Below are 18777 nucleotides of genomic sequence, written 5' to 3'. Positions count from 1 at the left end.
CTCAGTCTTCTGCTAACTTTGAACCCCTGCAGTGAGTTACACGCATAAGTTAAAGCTCCGGAGTCAACACACCAGGACACAGAAGTAACTAACATATTAGTTTCTATGACACAAGTTTCGAAGTTACCTTTCTTAGATTCCAGGTAGGCAGGACAATTCCTCTTCCAATGGATGGTCTGCTTGCAAAAGTGACAGGCATCAGATGCCTTGTTCTTCTTCTGCTTCTTGGGCTTGGCAGTTTTCTTCTGGGGCTTCTTTGCCTTTCTCTTTTTCTTGCCCGATTTGTTAGCTTCAACAAGCATAACCACAGGCTCGTCCTTCTTAAGTAAGTCCTCGGCCCTCTGCAACATATTGCTGAGTTCCTGGACGCTGACATTCAGCTTGTTCATATTATAGTTCTTTATGAATGCATTGAAGGAAGAGGGCAAAGAATTCTGGATGGCATCTACTTGTGTGCCAAGATCTAGCCCGGATCCAAGGGCTTCGAGTTCGTTAATGTAGCCCATCATCTGAAGACAATGGTCATGAACTTTCTGCCCTTTGGACATCTGCGCGGTCATGAATAGTTTCAAGACCTTTTGTCGAGTAGAACGATTCTGCTCTTCATACATTGTCTTTAGACTGTCCAATATGTCCTTGGCTAGTTCGATCTGATCGAACTGCCTCTGTATTGAGTTGTCCAGTGAGGCAATGACAAAGCAGTGGGCTAGGGAGTTCTTATCCTCCCAATCTTGGTACTCCCTCCTTCGGGCCTCAGAAGCCCTATCACCCGGACGCTCCGGGACAGGATTTTTCACTACCTTATCTAACTTTTCGGAAGTTAGGACCAGCATAAGATTTCTGTACCAGTCGGCATAGTTTGGGCCCTTAAGCTTGTTATCATCTGGAAGCTTGTTATCGTCTACATAGATATGGCTTTTAATCTATGTTCCATTCCCATTTGTTTATCTCTGAGATTTCCCTCCTATCTCAGTGACGGAGATAGCGAAATGTCTCTATAAATGTGGGAAATCACATAGGATGTGTGAAGCCAACTGTTTCAGCTGCAAAACCCCACCACCTTTCTGTGACGGATCATATCCACTCATTGTATGAGTTTCCTTTTGGCCTCTGTCATACAAGGTTCAGACCTGTTTTCAGGTAAACCTTTCTGTCCAGTGAGTGCTCACCCATCATATTCAGGTTACGCCAAGGTACCATGAGAGAGTTCCCATTTTCTGGTGAAGCCCCTCCCACATCGGTCTATGACGCCCCTATCATCTCATGAAACACTCTGACAGATCTAACAGCAAATGGATAGCCCAATTTTATGGTGCGTTTCCTCATTACCGAAGGACCCATCATTGTGCTAATGACGGAAGGCCTTTAGAGAGTCCATCACATGGATCTCCCTATTGTACCCATATTTGCTGGAGGGAGCAAAATTACGCCCTAGTTAATTTTAGGTCAAACCAGAGTGGCTCCCACTGACTTTCATAAAGTCAGATTTCTGGTGGGCCTTAATCGGCTAGGGTTTCTGCACGTGTCCCTTTTCAGGGTTGTGGGGCTCACCATGCAAGGAAGCGGTCATCCAATGACCTTTGGGGACACCATGGCAATGATGTGCATTCAGCCATGGTGTGCGTAAGAGCCACTAAGGATTCATCATGAGCCAAGTGCTTGTGGCTCATGGTCGCAGCACATCATACATCCACACATCACATGCAATGGAAGAATTGATCCAACCAAATTAACTACTGTAAAGCCCATTAACCAGCCCATTTAAAACATAACATTAACTATTAATGCTGTCTAGGTATATGGGCTGAATCGTAGTTAGCAGTTCGGCCCATATAGCTTTTCTCACAGGAGTGGGCTTTTGCAGTTTTAACCCTTTAAAACTAGGCTTTACAGGTGGGCCGAATTAATCCTTGCAATTGAACATCAGATTTGGAACCGCAAGTGTGAGAAAATTGGATTGAAAAACAGTCCCCTTCGAACCCTAGATTCGGTCCAAACGGTTTTGGTCCAATCTAGTCCGGAATTGTCCGAAACTGATTTTCAATTCAAGAGTTAATTCATAAAAGATCTGAAATTAATAATTTTTGATTTTAGACAATCATAAATCAAATATGGACTGTTTGCACTACCTGCAAAACAGAGGTTAATCACTAGGGTTGCAGTTTCATAAACTGCAAAACGCAGAATGCGATTTCTCCATCTGCAAATCTCCAGCACCGCCTTGTTCAATCAAGAAAATAAAAAAAATTACAGAAATCCTATTTCTATTAATTAATAACATTCTTGATCAAATCCTATACATTCAATCTAGAAAAAAAAAATTATTTACAGACCGAATTGAATGAATAATAAAAAAGGGTTGCGCAGACCATCTGCACCAAATCTTCACTTTGATCTCCAGGTTCGAACAACCCATTAAATCAAAATAAATAAAGAACAGTTCTAAATAAATTTTAGATTTAATATAAATTAATTTCAGATCAATCGTCCTCAACAAGAAACAATTTCTTGAAATAAAGAAAATAATCTGCGCAAATCTTGGTAGAACAACTTTTGCCCATCTGCGCAGGTTCAGATCTGGTTTTCTTGGTTCAAGATTCGAACCTGGCTGTGATACCACTGAAGAATGGTAGGCTCCATCGTATGGACGCCAAAAAGGTTGCGGAATGGGTGGGCGAATTTCAAAAATTTCCTACCTTCTTCCAACTGGGAATCATATTCCCTAAATTTAGAATACAATATTCAAGGATCCTACTTGAACCATAATCGAATCAGATCTGAACCAAAAGACAAGGGAGGAATTATACCTGATCCAGAGAAGCAGTATCTCCCAAAGTTGGTGTTCACGCCCAAAGAGGACACCAAGATCCGCTCCTGCTGAAGATGGCACAACAATCTGTGGAACGGAACCAGTAGAGTGCGTCCAACACACTGAATCCTTCACAAGAATCCTCTGGAAACGCTGAGCACCGAATCCTTTCAGTTCCTTCTGCAGAACTGACATCAAGAACTGATTTCTTGATTTCTTTTCCTCAAAGATCAAATCTTTTCAGAGAATGGAGGCGGCTGGAGGAGAACTCCTGAGATGAAGATGGCGAATGTTGCTTCTCTTCTCTCTAGAGTGTATGAGATCCTATCTCAATTCGCAGGAAGATTTCTTGCTCAAAAACCCTAGGTTCGAATTCTGTTGTTTCTCTCTTAGGGTTTCTCCTCTTTTTCTGCTTGATTAAGAAATCTCCTAATCCTATTAGGTGTTATCCCAGTCCAAATCAGCATCTGGATAGGGGATGATCTTAATCCTATCTGCAGATTAGGTTAGCTTACTCCTAGTCTCATCAGGAGATTACCAGATTCAAATCTGATTTGAATTTGGTCTCCTAGAATGGATTAGGTTAAAGGTCCAATCCTTTTGCTAACCTTAATCTCAGATCTGCCCCATAAGTGGGTGATCATATCAGCCCAGTTCGAAATGGGCTTTTGGCCCATTAAGTAATCAGTGCTCAAATGGTTTCTAATTTGCTGCCCAGTTGGGCTTCTTTGTATGGCATGGGACCCAAGCATTGATCTACACACCAGCCACATGGGTTCGGCCCAGCCTTTATTACAAGGCCTAGCCGAATTCACTGAAAAGCCCAGTGAACCCTTGAGCCCATCACATGGACCCTATGGGCCCAACACTTACACTATGTGGTCCCTGGGCCATGCCATTTATAAAAGCCCAGGAACTGTGGGCAGGTGCAAGATTAGCCCATCAGGTATTATCCTAATTGGCCTTACACTTAACCTCTCAGCCCATAATGATCAAGCACTGCCCGACAAGAGAGGACCTCTCCCTCGGCTACAAGGAACAGTGCTGCACTCTCTACTCACATGGATCCCGGGAATTAAAACCATTTGCAAACAACTTGAAAGTGAAAATACCTATATATCATATATATAAATTTTGCAAAACAAAATTCCAACGATTGAAATCAACTGCCGGCAGTTTCGTTTCCATCAGAGAGAGTGCATTCCCGGTAATTACCTTTGTCCGTTAAAGGGGCTGATCCTGTCACTATGATCACCCACTCAAATGAATTCTCAGACTGCCCCAATGTGCCCAGGTTTTGACCCCTGCTAAAGATCTCACTGATTGGCATATCAAAGACAACCCGATCCGACACCTAGTGAAGTATCATAATCGAGTCTAGGGGTCAGGTGTAACTTTCCAGTTTTGCCCATCTGTCTCTAAGGTCCAGGGCAATACTAGAAATTTGGTCCGGTTCAAGGATTCGATTAATCCCATACTACATGTGCCTTTGGTCTTACCCTGGTGGCCAAGACAGGCCATCCCAACATTTGGCGGCACACCAGTATCAGCCTTGGCAGGATAAATCTCCTCAGACTTATGCAATGGTTGTGAACATTTAAACCTAACACGAGCCTCAATAAGTGTCCAGTTTTAGGGTCTTACACAGAATCATACCAAACAACATGAATCAAACATGCACTTTATTTATTTACACTAAATGTCAAAAGTACATCAAATCATATTGAAGCTAAGGGCATACAAAACTGTCTAACACGTTGCTCCTTCATCGGTTTGGACGGGAGACTTGTTGCAGTCACGTCGGACATTGTCAATGGAGGAAGAATAAGGCTAGCGGGAAAGGAGAATAAAGGAGGAAAAGAAACACTACTGATTACAGATCAGCACTAAAGGCTAGAAAAACACGAAAAAAAAAACACAAAACTGGCAATGAAGGCCAGAAAAGCAGGGGAAAGATTTGGCAATGAAGGCCGGAGAAAAAAATCTCAATGTTGGCAAACCTAGAGCTCTGATACCATGTTTTGAAATGGTAAAAAACTGATCTTATCATTCCATTGCCAACTGGCATATTTATCCAGTAAGCTGCTGCAATAAATAGAAAACATCTTCCTAAATCAATCCCTATAATTAAGGGACTAACTATTTTAATCCCCATATTTAAGGGATTATACTCTTCCACAATCCTAGGAATACATATTCACACATTCCTATTTTTTCACAACTACCAAATATAGATGCTAACTACCAAATATGCATCTACACCAGTAACCCAACGTTTTCCAACAAACCCCTTTGCCACAAGCCGGGCCTTGTACCTTTCAATGGACCCGTCCTCCCTATGCTTTACAATGAACACCCACTTGCACCTGACAGTGCTCTTCCCTTCTGGCAGATCCACTAATTCCCAAGTCCTTGCTTTCATTAAAGCTTTCATCTCTTCATTCATAGCTTCTTTCCACCTTGGGTCAGACACAACCTCTGAGTACCTAGAAGGAACATGTACAAAGGAAAGAGCAAACACAAAGGAGTGATAGGATGGAGATAAACGTGAGTAAGAAACAAAATCAGCAATGAGGTGCCGAGTAGTACAAGAACGGATAGACTTACGAAGAGCAATAGGAAGATCCAAATCAGAAGTATGTGTGTTGGGATTACCTTGGATTGCGGAGACAGATTGATCTGAGTCCAACTGGTTGTTGTCATGAGTTGAGGGCCCTTTTTTCTTCTGTTGTAGGGGATTCTTATATCTTTCTGTTGCCTACTAGAGCCCTCAGGAACATCTGCAGTATCAGGAGAGGTAGTAGGAACAGTGGGAGCCTCACTAGGTTCACCCGGGATGCCACAACTAGGAGTAGAAGGAGAGGATGGAAGGCCCGAGGCAGATAGAGGAACAAAAAAGAAGGGAGAAAAAGAATCCTCTTCCATCCCATTAGTCTCCCCCTGAAGAGGATTCTAGGAAGATTGAAAGTAGGGTTGAGACTCAAAAAAGACTACATCTCTGGTGACATACTTTCTCTTGGTGACAGGATCATAACACTTGTAACCCTTGAAAGAATGGTAGAATCCATCTAATGGACTCCAAAAAGATTGCAGAATGGGTGGGCGAATTTCAAAAATTTTCCTACCTTCTTCCAACTGGGAATCATATTCCTTAAATTTAGAATACAATATTCAAGGATCCTACTTGAACCATAATCGAACCAGATCTGAACCAAAAAGAAAAGGGAGGAGTTATACCTGATCCAGAGAAACAGTATCTCCCAAAGTTGGTGTTCACGCCCAAAGAAGACACCAAGATCCGCTCCTGCTGAAGATGACACAGCTGTTTCGGGAACGGAACCAGCAGAGTGCGTCCTACACACTGGATCCTTCGCAAGAATCCTCTGGAAACTCTGAACACCGAATCTTTTTCAGTCTTTTTTGCAAGAGTGATGTCAAGAACTGATTTCTTGACTTCTTTCTTCTTCAAAGATCGAATCTTGTCAGAAAGCGTGGCGGCGGCTAGAGGAGAACTCCTAGGATGAATATGGCTGAATTGCTTCTCTTCTCTCTGGAGTGTGAATGAGATCTAATCTCAGTTTGCAGGATGCTTTCTTGCTTACTTAAAAAACCCCTGTTCGAAATCTAATGTTTTCTCTCAGGGTTTTTCCTCCTTTCTTCTTGATTAAGAAACCTCCTAAATTAGGAGTTATCCCAATCCAAATCAGTATTTGGATAGGGGATTATCTTAATCCTATTTGCAGATTAAGTTAGCTTACTCCTGATCTTATCAGGAGGTTACCAGACTCAAATCTGATTTGAATTTGGTCTCCAAGAGTGGATAAGGTTAAAGGCCCAATCCTTTTGCTAACATTAATCTCAGATCCGCCCCATAGATGGGTGATCATATCAGCCCAGCTCGAAATGGGCTTTTGGCCCATTAAATGTTCAGTGCTTAACTAGTTTCCAATCTACTGCCTAGTTGGGCTTCTTTGTATGGCGTGGGACCCAAGCATTGATCTACACACCGGCCACATGGGTTCGGCCCAGCCTTTATTACAAGGCCCAGCCGAATTCACTGAAAAGCTCAGTGAACCCCTGAGCCCATCACATGGACCTTATGGGCCCAACACTTACATTAAGTGGTCCCTGGGCCAAGCCATCTTATAAAAACCCAGGGGCTGTGGGCAGGTGCAAGATTAGCCCATCAGGTACTATCCTAAATGGTCTTACACTTAACCTCTTAGACCTTAATGATCAAGCACTGCCTGACAAGAGAGGACCTCTCCCTCAGCTGCAAGGAACAGTGTCGCACTACGAAAAGATGTTGGAATCTCAATCCTCACTTGAAATTGGACAAGTTTACAATTGGAAGAAAAGGCAATGGTCATTTGGCCATAGTTGGTAATGAGGGTCAATCTTCTAATGTGATCATTCAATCTCATGACTCATCTGACATGATGGATAAACTTCGGAGTCTTCTATTCCACTTGGAAAAGAGTGGGGCATCCTTTTCATCTGGTTTTGGTAATCCATCTAGTGCATATATGCTAACACAGGTACTGCACTTGATTGTTCCACCTCCAACCCATGGATTGTTGACTCTGGGGCTATTGCCCATATGACTGGTATGCCTACACACTTTACTTCATATAAGTTACCACTGGAAAGGGCAAGATTACTGTTGCAAATAGATCTCAAACCCCTATGTCAGGTCAGGGAGAAGTCAAACTTACCCATAACTTTTCCCTTGGATCTGTTCTTCATGTTCCTCAATTGCATAAAAAGTTGTTATTTTCTAGTTCTCTTACCAAGTCCCATAATTGTTCTATAACCTTTTTTCCTACCCATTGTGTTTTTCAGGATCTAATCATGAGGAAGATGACTGGAAGTGGGCATGAAATCGGTAAAGACTAGCTTTTTAGTGAAGCTTCAGAATATGGATTGTTGAGCCAGGACAAGTCTTGTTCTAATGAGAAATTGAGTCGTTTGCAATTATGGCATTTTCGTTTTGGTCATATGTCTGTTAAGTCTATAAAACTTTTGTTTCCAAATTTGTTCAGTTCAACGTCCAACTTGAATCCTCAATGTGAAGTTTGTCATTTATCCAAACAATGTAGAACCACATATTTTGCGAGTAATAGAAGAAATGATGTTGCTTTCTATTTCATTCATACTAATGTTTGGGGCTCATATACTGTTGACAGATGTTGTTGTACACAGGTTTAGTACCGCAGGGGTATTTCTGTAATTTTTCCATTCTTTATGTTGTACAACCAGTATAGTATAAATAACAAATGCTTCTCTCGCCTAAAGCATTCTAGCATTCTTTTGAGGCATTCAACATGGTATCAGAGCGGGTTCGTCTAGGCCTGAAAACAAATTAGTTGAGGTCATTCTCCAATGCCGAGTAGGTTGCCTCTTCATCTCCTAGAAGTTGTATCCCTGATGTTCGACTTCAAGAAGGAAGAAGGTGCCGACCTGACTGTTTAGCTTCCTAGCGCAGAAAAGAGTTCTGGTACAGAGTCTTTTCATCTTCCAGCCCAGATGTTGTTTTCCTTGATTGCTCAGCTGTAGAGAGGCTGTCACCTGATGTACGAAGAGGATGTTCTAGCTTGCAGAGAGGCTGGCGTTTAAGAAGGTACTGTCCACCTACTGTTCGGGTGCCCTGGTCTCTTGTGTGTTACTACTATTCAGCTACATTGTTGATGGACTGAAGTTTTTTTTTTCTCCCATTGACTGTTCTTGTTGTTCGGCTACATTGTTGATCTTAGTGACTATTTGGCTACCCTGAAGTTGGTGTCAGCCGATTAGGTGTGTGGTCAACTATCACCTTGTATCTTTCTTTCTACTAGATGTGTGGTCAACTATCACCTTGTATCTTTTTACTTGATTATGCAGAAACTTTTGCCCCTGTTCCCAAGATGAACTCTATTAGAGTTCTTTTCTCTCTTGCTGCTAATCTGAATTGGGATCTACATCAGCTTGACATCAAGAATGCTTTCTTGAATGGTGACCTTGAAGAGGAAGTTTATATGGTTCAACCCCCCGGTTTTCTAGCTCAAGGCAATGAACAGAAAGTGTGCAAGTTAAAGAAGTCTTTATATGAGCTGAAGCAATCACCAAGAGCTTGGTTCAGCAGATTCTATGTTGCGGTTCAGCAAAAGGGATACAAGCAATGTCAATCAGATCACACACTGTTTGTGAAAATGGGAGAAGGTAAAATGGCTGCCTTAATAGTATATGTGGATGACATAATTGTTACTAGTGACTGGAAGGTTGAAATTCAAAGGTTGAAGGGTTTCCTTGCCACTCAGTTTGAAGTGAAGGATCTAGGACCTGCCAAATACTTCCTTGGAATTGATAAAGAACTAGACTTGGGAGATTGTGCCTTATCCTTGCCTCATCCCAAGGATAAGGTTCCTGTTGAGTGTAAGTGGGTATACACTATTAAGCATAGAGCTGATGGTTTACTTGAAAGGTATAAAGTTTGCCTTGTGGCCAAAGGATATAAAGCTCGCCTTGCTGCTCATTTCCCTTGGCCTTTATATCAGATGGATGTGAAGAATGCATTTCTTAATGGAGATCTACAAGAAGTGTATATGGACTTACCTCCTAGAGTAAGCTTCGGTAACGGTGAAGGGAAAGTATATTGTCTGAAGAAATCTTTGTATGGCCTTAAGAAATCCTCTAGAACCTGGTTTGACAAATTTAGAAATGTTGTTTTGAAGATTGGATTCTCTTAGTCTCAGGCTGGTCAATTGACTATATTGATAGTATATGTTGATGACATTGTTGTGATTGGGGATGACATCTTAGGTATCTCTTAGTTAAAATCTTTTCTTGCTTCAGAATTTGAGATTAAGGATCTCAGTGGTCTCAAGTACTTTCTTGGAATTGAAGTTGCAAGATCCAAGAAGGGAATCTTCCTCTCTCAAAGAAATTATGTTCTTGATTTGTTCCATGAAGTTGGGAAATTGGGATGTGTTGATAGTTGTTTGTGTATTCAGGTTTAGTACCATAAGGGTACTGTTGTAATTTCTCTTTTGTTTATATTGTTCGACTGGACTAGTATAAATAATAAATTCATTCATTCGCCCCCTATGTTCTGGAGGGCTTTCAGTCACTCGACTCACCTTTCTTCTCTCTTCTCCTCTCCTCTCTTCACTTGCTCTTGCTCAACATGGTATCAAAGCAAGTCGTCCAGGCCTAAAGGGTGATGTCAAGCTAACTGTTGTTGCATCCAGTGTTGTCTCCAATCGAACTCCTAATTTGGTGAAATCAGTTCGACCCAGAAGTTACAGAGTCTTTTCGTCTTCCAGCCCAGAAGTTGCTCCTCTTGTCTGCTCGACTGTAGAGAGACTATTGTTTGAGGTTTGTAGAGGGTGTTCTGTCTTCAGAAAGGCTATCATCTGAAACTAAAAGAAGTATTGGTCATCTTCTGTTTGGCTGCCTATTGTTTGAGGATTCGTAGAAGGAGTTCTGGTTTACAGGGAGACTATCATCTGAAACTAAAAGAGGTACTATCATCCTTGTCTGTTCGGCTGCCTATTGTTTGATGAACTGTTCGGCTGCCCTACTGTTGTCTGTTTGACTGCCTATTGTTTGATGAACTGTTCGGCTGCCCTACTGTTAAGTGATTGTATTCCTTAACACAGTAACTGTATTCAAATTTTTTTTTATTGGTATTGTGGACTATTGATTGTCTGTTCAGCCAATTGATTGTCTGCTCAATATTAATCTTATTGATTGACTGTTCGGCTACCCTGTTGATCTCCTTGACTGGTTAGCTATCAGGCCTACTAATTAGGTCATTCAGACCTGTTCTTGTACTGCAACAGCAGTGTGCAGACTTGTTTCAGTGAAACCGTAGGTCAGAAGGACCTGTTTCAGTACTGCAACAGCAGTGTTCAGTTTGTTGTTTGTTCTCAGTGAAACTGTAGGTCAGAAGGACCTGTTCTTGTACTGCAACAGCAGTGTTCAGTTTGTTGTTTTGTTCTCAGTGAAACTGTAGGTCAGAAGGACCTGTTCTTGTACTGCAACAGCAGTGTTCAGTTTGTTGTTTTGTTCTCGGTGAAACTGTAGGTTAGAAGGACCTGTTCTTGTACTGCAACAGCAATGTTCTGTTTTTTTGCTCTCAGTGAAACCGGTGGTCAGAAGGACCTCTATTTCTGCAATAGGCTTGTACGGCTGTACTCTTTTGGTTGTTGTTTCAATTTTTATTCTGATATCATGGGCAGTGAAGATTCAGCCACATCTGGAGTTTCCTCAATGCTGAATGGAATGGGTGGGGGTGACCTATCCTTTCCTATGGCTGTTGTCCCTCTTGATGGTTTAAATTACCTGGAGTGGTCAAGAGGGGACAAATTATACATCACTGCAAGGGGGAAGATAGGCTATATTAATGGGAGGATAAAAGAGCCATCCTCTGGGAGTGCTGAATATGATAGATGGAATCAGGAGAACAGTATTGTTATGTCCTGGCTCTTGGTTTCCATGCAACCTCAAATCAGGAAGAATTTCATGTAGGCTGAAATTGCAAATGAAATCTGGGAACAAGCAAAGTCTACATATTCAGAATTGCGACACTATGCCAAAATTTATCAACTGCAGACAGCATCTTCTACTTGTAGACAGGGGGAGAGGTGTTTATCAGTTTATTACTCTGACTTAACATCTGTCTGGAAGGAGTTGGATCACTACCAGAGTGTGGATTGGAAGTGTGATGAGGATGCTAAGAAGTACAAGCAGCTTGTCTCCCAGCAAAGGGTGTTTGCATTCTTACATGGTCTGAATCCTATGTATGAATCTATCAGGGTTCGGATTCTCAGCTCTAAGGATCTCCCATCTGTTCAGGAAGTCAATTCTCTTGTACAGTCTGAAGAAAGCTGGAGAAATTTGATGAACAACCCTGGTGGGGATGCTGTTGTGTTGGTTGCAAAAGGGGGTGTCTCTACTGGTGTGGGATCTTCTTCCCGGAAAGGAGATCTCCAGAAAAAAACAGAAGATAAGGACAAATTGTGGTGCACTCATTGCCATAAACCCCGACACACCAAAGATACCTGTTGGGATCTTCATGGGAAACCAAAATGGGCTCAAGATCTGACTAAGAAGCAAGGTTCAGAGGTGAATAAGAAGTACGGACAGCAAGGTACAAAGAAACATCACATGGTCAACATGGCTACTCGGGAGAATCAGCCCCCCATTTCTACTGTGACTCAGACACATCTCACTGGACCTGACTCGAGGGAGGACATTATGAATTCCTTCCGTGACCATTTAGAGCTCTATGGTAGAGCAATTCGTCAGATGGATGCTCCTTCCTCAACCTCATTTGCATCTATGTCAGGTAACCCTGCCACTGCTTTCCATGTTGCTTCTCACACCCCTGACTCTCCATGGATCATTGATTCTGGAGCGTCAAAACACATGACTGGTACGTCCTCTTACTTTCAAACCTATCACCCTCTTTCTGGAAGAGACAAGGTGAGACTAGCCAATGGATCATACACTTCCATAGCTGGTCAAGGAACTCTCTCTCTTCCTCTTGGTCTTACCCTTTCTGATGTCCTTCATGTTCCAAAATTTCCCATTAATTTGTTCTCTGTTAGTAGTGTTACTAATTCCTTGAATTGCTTAGTGACTTTTTTCCCTTCTCATTGTGTGATTCAGGATCTGGCCTCGGGGAGGACGATTGGTAGGGGTCGTATGGCTGATGGACTTTACATGCTGGAGAACAAGGCTGGTTTTCATGTTACAGAGTCTATGAGTCAGTCCTGTAAGAAAAAAGTCTATTTATGGCATTGTCGTCTTGGTCATTTGTCTTTTGAGTCTTTGAAAGTTGTATTCCCAAAACTGTTTTAGTCAATGTCTGTTTCTGATTTTTCTTGTCAAACGTGTCAATTGAGTAAGCATTGTAGAACTCATTTTCTTCAAAGAAATAGTAAATCTGAATCTCCGTTTCACATTGTTCATTCTGATGTATGGGACCCTGTTACTTTACCATCTGAGAGTGGCTACAAGTATTTCATTACCCTCATTGATGATTATTCTAGATATACTTGGGTATACCCGATGCGAACCAGGGAAGAAGTACCAAAAATCATTCAAGATTTCCAGCGGATGGTCTTCACTCAATTTCAAACTGAAATCCAAAATTTTCAATCAGACAATGCAAAAGAATTTTTTCATAGTGACCTCACGGAATTTTTTGCTTCGCATGGTTCCCTTCACCGTAGCTCTTGTGCCCGCACACTATAACAAAATGGTGTGGCCGAATGGAAGAACCAACATCTCCTTGAAGTGGCTCGAGGTTTACTACTTCATATGAATGTTCCCAAACGCTTTTGGCATGAAGCTGTTCTTTGTTCCACTTACCTTATAAACCGTATGCCCTCTCATTGGTTAGAGTACAAAGCCCCACATCAACTTCTCTTTCCTAAGGCTCCTCTTCTTTCTATTCCTCCTCGTGTCTTTGGTTGCCGGTGTTTTGTCCAAAATCTGTCTCCCAACCGTGGGAAATTGGATTCTCGTGCTATCCCTTGCATATTTCTTGGTTACTCTTTCACTCAAAAGGGGTACCGTTGTTTTGATCCTGTTTCTCGTAAATTCTATGTCTCCATGGATGTTTCTTTCTTTGAAGATGAGCCTTTCTATCCTGTTTCTCCTCAAGGGGAGTGTAGGCATGAGGAGAAACTGGTTCAGCTTCCCTCTCTCCTTGACCCTCTGCCTTTTCGTGTTTTTTCTCATTGTCGCAAAGGCCAACCAAATTCAAGAGCTGTAGCGAATCCGAAAGCTGTACCTCCAGTGCCACCAGACTCCTCGGGGGAGGATCATACTCGCTCAGGTATTTTGGCTCCCAATGATGTCCTTGAATCTATTGAAAATGTTTCCTCTACTGCTAATGATCTTGACTGCCCTATTGCTCACAGGAAGGGTGTTAGATTGTGCACCACTAAACATCCCATTTCCAACTGTCTTCTATGAGAACATTTCACCCTCATTCCGTGCTTTCCTTACCTCTATTGACAGTGTCCCTATCCCTAAGAATGTGGCAGAAGCTCTTTCAGTTCCTGAATGGACAAATGCCATGAGGGAAGAAATTAATGCCCTTCACAAAAATGGCACATGGGAACTTGTTGATCTTCCTAAGGGAAAGGTTCTAGTTGGATGTAAATGGGTGTTCATAGTCAAGCATAAGGCTGATGGAACAGTGGAAAGGTATAATGCTCGCTTAGTGGCAAAGGGATTTACTCAAGTGTATGGAGTTGATTATGCAGAAACTTTTGCCCCTGTTCCCAAGATGAATTCCGTTAGAGTCCTTTTCTCTCTTGCGGCTAATCTGGATTGGGTTTTACACCAGCTTGACATCAAGAATGCATTCTTGAATGGTGACCTTGAAGAGGAAGTGTACATGATTCAACCTCCTGGTTTTCTAGCTCAAGGCAATGAACAGAAAGTGTTTAAGTTGAAGAAGTCCTTATACGGGCTGATACAATCACCAAGAGCTTGGTTCAGTAAATTCCATGTGGCAGTTCAGCAGAAAGGATACAGGCAATGTCAATCATATCACACACTATTTGTGAAAAAAGGAGAAGGTAAAATTGCTGCTCTAATTGTATATGTGGATGACATAATTGTTACTGGTGACTGGGAGGATGAAATTCAGAAATTGAAACTTTTTCTTGCCACTCAGTTTGAAGTGAAGGATCTAGGACCTGCTAGATACTTCATTGGAATTGAAGTCGCACGATCAAAGAAGGGTATCTTCATTTCTCAAAGGAAATATGTCCTAGATTTACTTCAGGACATTGGGAAGATGGGGGTGAAGCAAGTTGACTCTCCCATTGACCCCAACCATAAATTAGGTGACAACTGTGGTGAATCACTCAAGGATGTGAAACAGTTTCAGAGGCTTGTAGGGAGATTGTTATACCTTTCTATGACTCGCCCAGACATTGCATATGTTGTTGGTGTCCTCAGTCAGTTCATGCATGCTCCTAGGTCTTCCCATCTTGAAGCAGCAGAGAGAATCCTCCGATATCTAAAGAAGTATCCGGGTACTGGTTTGTTATTTCAAAAGCACGGACATTTGAAAGTTGAAGTTTATACAGATGCAGATTGGGCTGAATCCCAAAGTGATAGAAAGTCTACCAGTGGCTACTGCACCTTTATAGGAGGGAACCTTGTTACATAGAGGAGTAAAAAGCAAAATGTGGTGGCTAGATTCAGTGCTGAAGCTGAATATCGTGCTATGGCCCACGGGGTTGCTGAAGGCATGTGGATAAAGAATTTGTTGGGGGAGTTGGGTTTCCCAGTGGCCAAACCTATAACTCTATTTTGTGATAACAAAGCAGCTATAAGCACTGCTGCCAATCCGTGCTACATGATAGAACAAAGCACATCGAAGTTGACAAGCATTTTATCAGAGAGAAAGTTATTACAGGCGAAGTGTGTACCCCCTATGTCACTTCTGAGAACCAGCTTGCAGACATCTTTACAAAGGGTTTAAACCTTTCCAGACATCATGATCTTTGTGACAAGTTGGGCATGATTGATATCTATGCTCCAACTTGAGGGGGAGTGTTGACAGTTGTTTGTGTATTCAGGTTTAGTACCATAAGGGTATTGTTGTAATTTCTCTTTTGTTTATATTGTTCGACTGGACTAGTATAAATAATAAATTCATTCATTCGCCCCCTATGTTCTGGAGGGCTTTCAATCACTCGACCCACCTCTCTTCTCTCTTCTCCTCTCTTCTCTTCACTTGCTCTTGCTCAACAGGATGAAAGCCTGCAGAAACTCCAATTGATCCCAATTACTAGTTGAGTACTATTGAAGGAGATGTTCTTCTAGACAAAGGAGCCTTTCAAAGAGTGGTTGGCCGCCTTCTTGTTAAAGGGATGTACTCCAATCATGGGCATCTAAAGGTTGAGGGCTGCATAGATGTGGACTGGGCAGGGTCTATTGATGATAGAAGATCTACATCCGGTTATTGTGCCTTAGTTGGAGGTAATATTGTTTCATGGAGAAGCAAGGAATAATCAGTTGTTGCTCGATCTAGTGCTGTGGTAGAATATAAGGCAATGGCCCATGGAGTGTCAGAATTACTTTGGTTGAAGACCTTATTGACCGAGATAAGCATCCAAGCTAATACTTCAATAGACTCTATTGCGACAATCAAGCAGCCATAAACATTTCCCACAGTCTTGTGAAACATGACCATACAAAACATATCGAAGTGGATAGATCAACTGGCTGATTGTCTCACTACAGGCCTTCATCATGAGGCCTTACAAGCAGAACAGTCCTAGATCTTGAAAAATGAATGCTTGGCCACAAATATTGTGAAGGAAAAACATCACCAAACCTTGAAGATAGCTCCAATAAAATTGAAATAAACTTTGTGGAGTTCCAAAAAGTTAGGTGACTCAGAAGAAACTAAACCAGTCCCCGAAAAACCTCCCAACATTTCCAGGTCAATTGAAACACCCAAGCTGTTTTTCTTTTTCTTCTCCATATTTCACTAAAATATAATCTCAAAAAATACCATAGAGTTCTCTGATGCACATGTAACTTCCAAGATCTGGGTCTTTTATGGCTTGGGGTCCCTTCTGTCCTAATGGTCTGCTAATATCAATGATCATTGTCTTTAAGTTTTATATTAATATGTGTATAACATTGTAGCCCCTTGTTAGTAAAATTTAAGAGTGAAACAAGTTTTCTCCTAAACTGGCAGCTCTCAACGTTTATTTACTATTTTGTCTTGATCATGTTAGAAGTCAGACTTGTAAATTTTGTTGCTTTTGTTTTTGGGATAGAAAACAATTCAGCATTTTTTTTATATTTTGATTATAGGTTGGACTGAAGGGTGAGTTCATGAAATTATATGCTTTAGAAAATACTGAACAAGCAGATTGGATTGAGTTGCCACCAGAGTCAAGCTCATCTATGTTTACCTGGTACAAGGTATGGTTAAACCTGATTACTTTAAGTATTCCAGGCATCACTATTCACATTTAGTCTTTACTAAAAAATATTCATTTTTGAACAACATCAAGAATAGTGTACATTTATTCTTTGATACTTTTGCATTCAAGAAGCTGAAATAAATAGCTAATAAGAAGAGGGAAAATTTTGTCATAAAACAGACACAACCAAAAAGTTCTACAGGTTCCATATTCTTTTTCATATTTTAATAAAATTTTATGTTTCCAGTGAAAATGAAAAGAAAGAACAGATAGTGCCACATATTTTTTCCTATACATCATGGTACAATTTGATCCACACATGACATTTTGCTCATGATTTTTGCATCATATGGTGACTATTAACACTTGCATCCCATTTTAACAAAAAATATGATTTGCCTTGGTCATATTATGGAGTAGAGATTAACTATTATTTTGGATCTATTATATCCTATATTTGTTGGAATGGTCCTCTTCGGACATGACCAAGGCTTCCAATCTTGGTTATTTACATTCATCTTCTCACTGATATGGATGATATACATAAAAGAAAGTGTTTGTTGGAAAGGAATGGAATATGTTTCAATATTTTACATTTTAGATAGCATCTTTTCCTTTCTTAATTTATGTTTATGTTTTAAGCTGAAACTCACAATGTATCTTGGTGATGAAGTAAAAATACCTAAAGGCATAACCATGGTTCACAGTATTGGTGGTATTTGGGAAAATTTCTCCAAAATATCCCCATTTTGCTAAGGATATGAAATTTTTTGGGAATTCCTAATATTCATATTTTTCTGAAATGGGAGAGATGTTTCAGCTTTCATCGATAGACTACATATATATGGTTTAAAAGTTTGACATGAGTTGGATGTTTATCAACTTCTTACTAGTGACATAAAGGCACAACGACAACAACAAAGAGAGAACCTGAATGTTGTGTGATTCTTATCTAGGTTAAGTCCTAAATACAAGTCAGTTCGTGCTCAGATCTTGGGAAGCAATGGATTCCATCTTTATCTAAATTATTTCTCATATCAGGAGAGTGTTCAAACAACAAAGTGAGGGCACTCCTACATCTGAGAGGTTTACGTTAATCATGGCTAGAGGCAATGGTAAAGGTGTACATAGCAAAGGTATAGGTGTAAAAGTCATGGTCATGGAAGTAGTAGAGATGGAGGAAGTGCTTGGGGTGTAGGCAGTAGTGGTGGAGACAGAGTATGACGTGAATGCAGTCATTGTGGTCATGAAGATACTATCAACTCTAATGTGATCTACGCGGCCCACCATCCAATCGGGCTAACCATGCTTAGTTGGAGAGGACCCTAGTCATGTGACTTCCATTGATGAGAATCTATTTTAGGAGTTGGGAAGGAGTAGTTGATATCTATCACATGTGAAGAGTATGAGAAACTTCATCAGTACTCTTCTTCCAATAATATTGCCACACTTGCCCGTTATTCACCTATAGCTTATGTTTCCCATTTTAAGTCTACTTTTGGGTAATAGATTCTAGAGCTTCAAACTATAAGATTAGACCTACATCTCAAATTGTTACCCTAGGTTATGGTACCACTTCTTCCGTCTCTAGTGCCAGTAATGTATCACTTACTTTTGACCTTACTTTACTTTTTACTTTATAGTATCTAAATTTCCCTCTAGTCTTATGCCTGTCATCAAGTTAACTAAGGCCCTAAATTGCTTTGTCTCATCTATTCCTCTTATTGTGTTTTCTAGGACTCAAAATGGGGAAAATGATTGATTGAGGGCATGAAGTTAGAGAATTGTACTATTTGGATGGTGGTAGTTCATAGAAAACTATTCATTCATCTCTTACACCTAACTAGTGTTACTTTCAGTTAGGTCATCTTTTACTTCTGGTCTTGAAACAGTTAACTGTCATTGGAATTGGTCACAAAATTGGAGTGTTAGTTGTGTCAACTTAGCAAACACCATACAGTCTCTTTTGTTCTAGGGGGAGATATCAGAAGAGTTCAAGTCTTTTTACTTTTGTTCATT

At 41.0% G+C, this 18777-nt stretch overlaps 1 protein-coding gene across 6 annotated transcripts in view; it reads left to right on the top strand.

Annotated features, from left to right (window-relative positions):
• Positions 1 to 18777, top strand: part of BGAL9 (beta galactosidase 9) — a 162676-nt gene that overhangs the window by 109520 nt on the left and 34379 nt on the right. For all 6 annotated transcript variants that reach the window (XM_010275743.2, XM_010275742.2, XM_088901849.1 and 3 more), the window contains one exon: positions 16646 to 16756. In XM_010275743.2, coding sequence (XP_010274045.1) covers positions 16646 to 16756 — 111 coding nt within the window. The remainder of the gene's footprint in view (positions 1 to 16645; positions 16757 to 18777) is intronic.

This window comes from Nelumbo nucifera, chromosome 3 (assembly GCF_055504915.1).
Source record: "Nelumbo nucifera cultivar China Antique chromosome 3, China Antique-T2T, whole genome shotgun sequence".
Taxonomy (NCBI): domain Eukaryota; kingdom Viridiplantae; phylum Streptophyta; class Magnoliopsida; order Proteales; family Nelumbonaceae; genus Nelumbo; species Nelumbo nucifera.
This window is presented reverse-complemented; position numbering and strand designations above follow the sequence as displayed.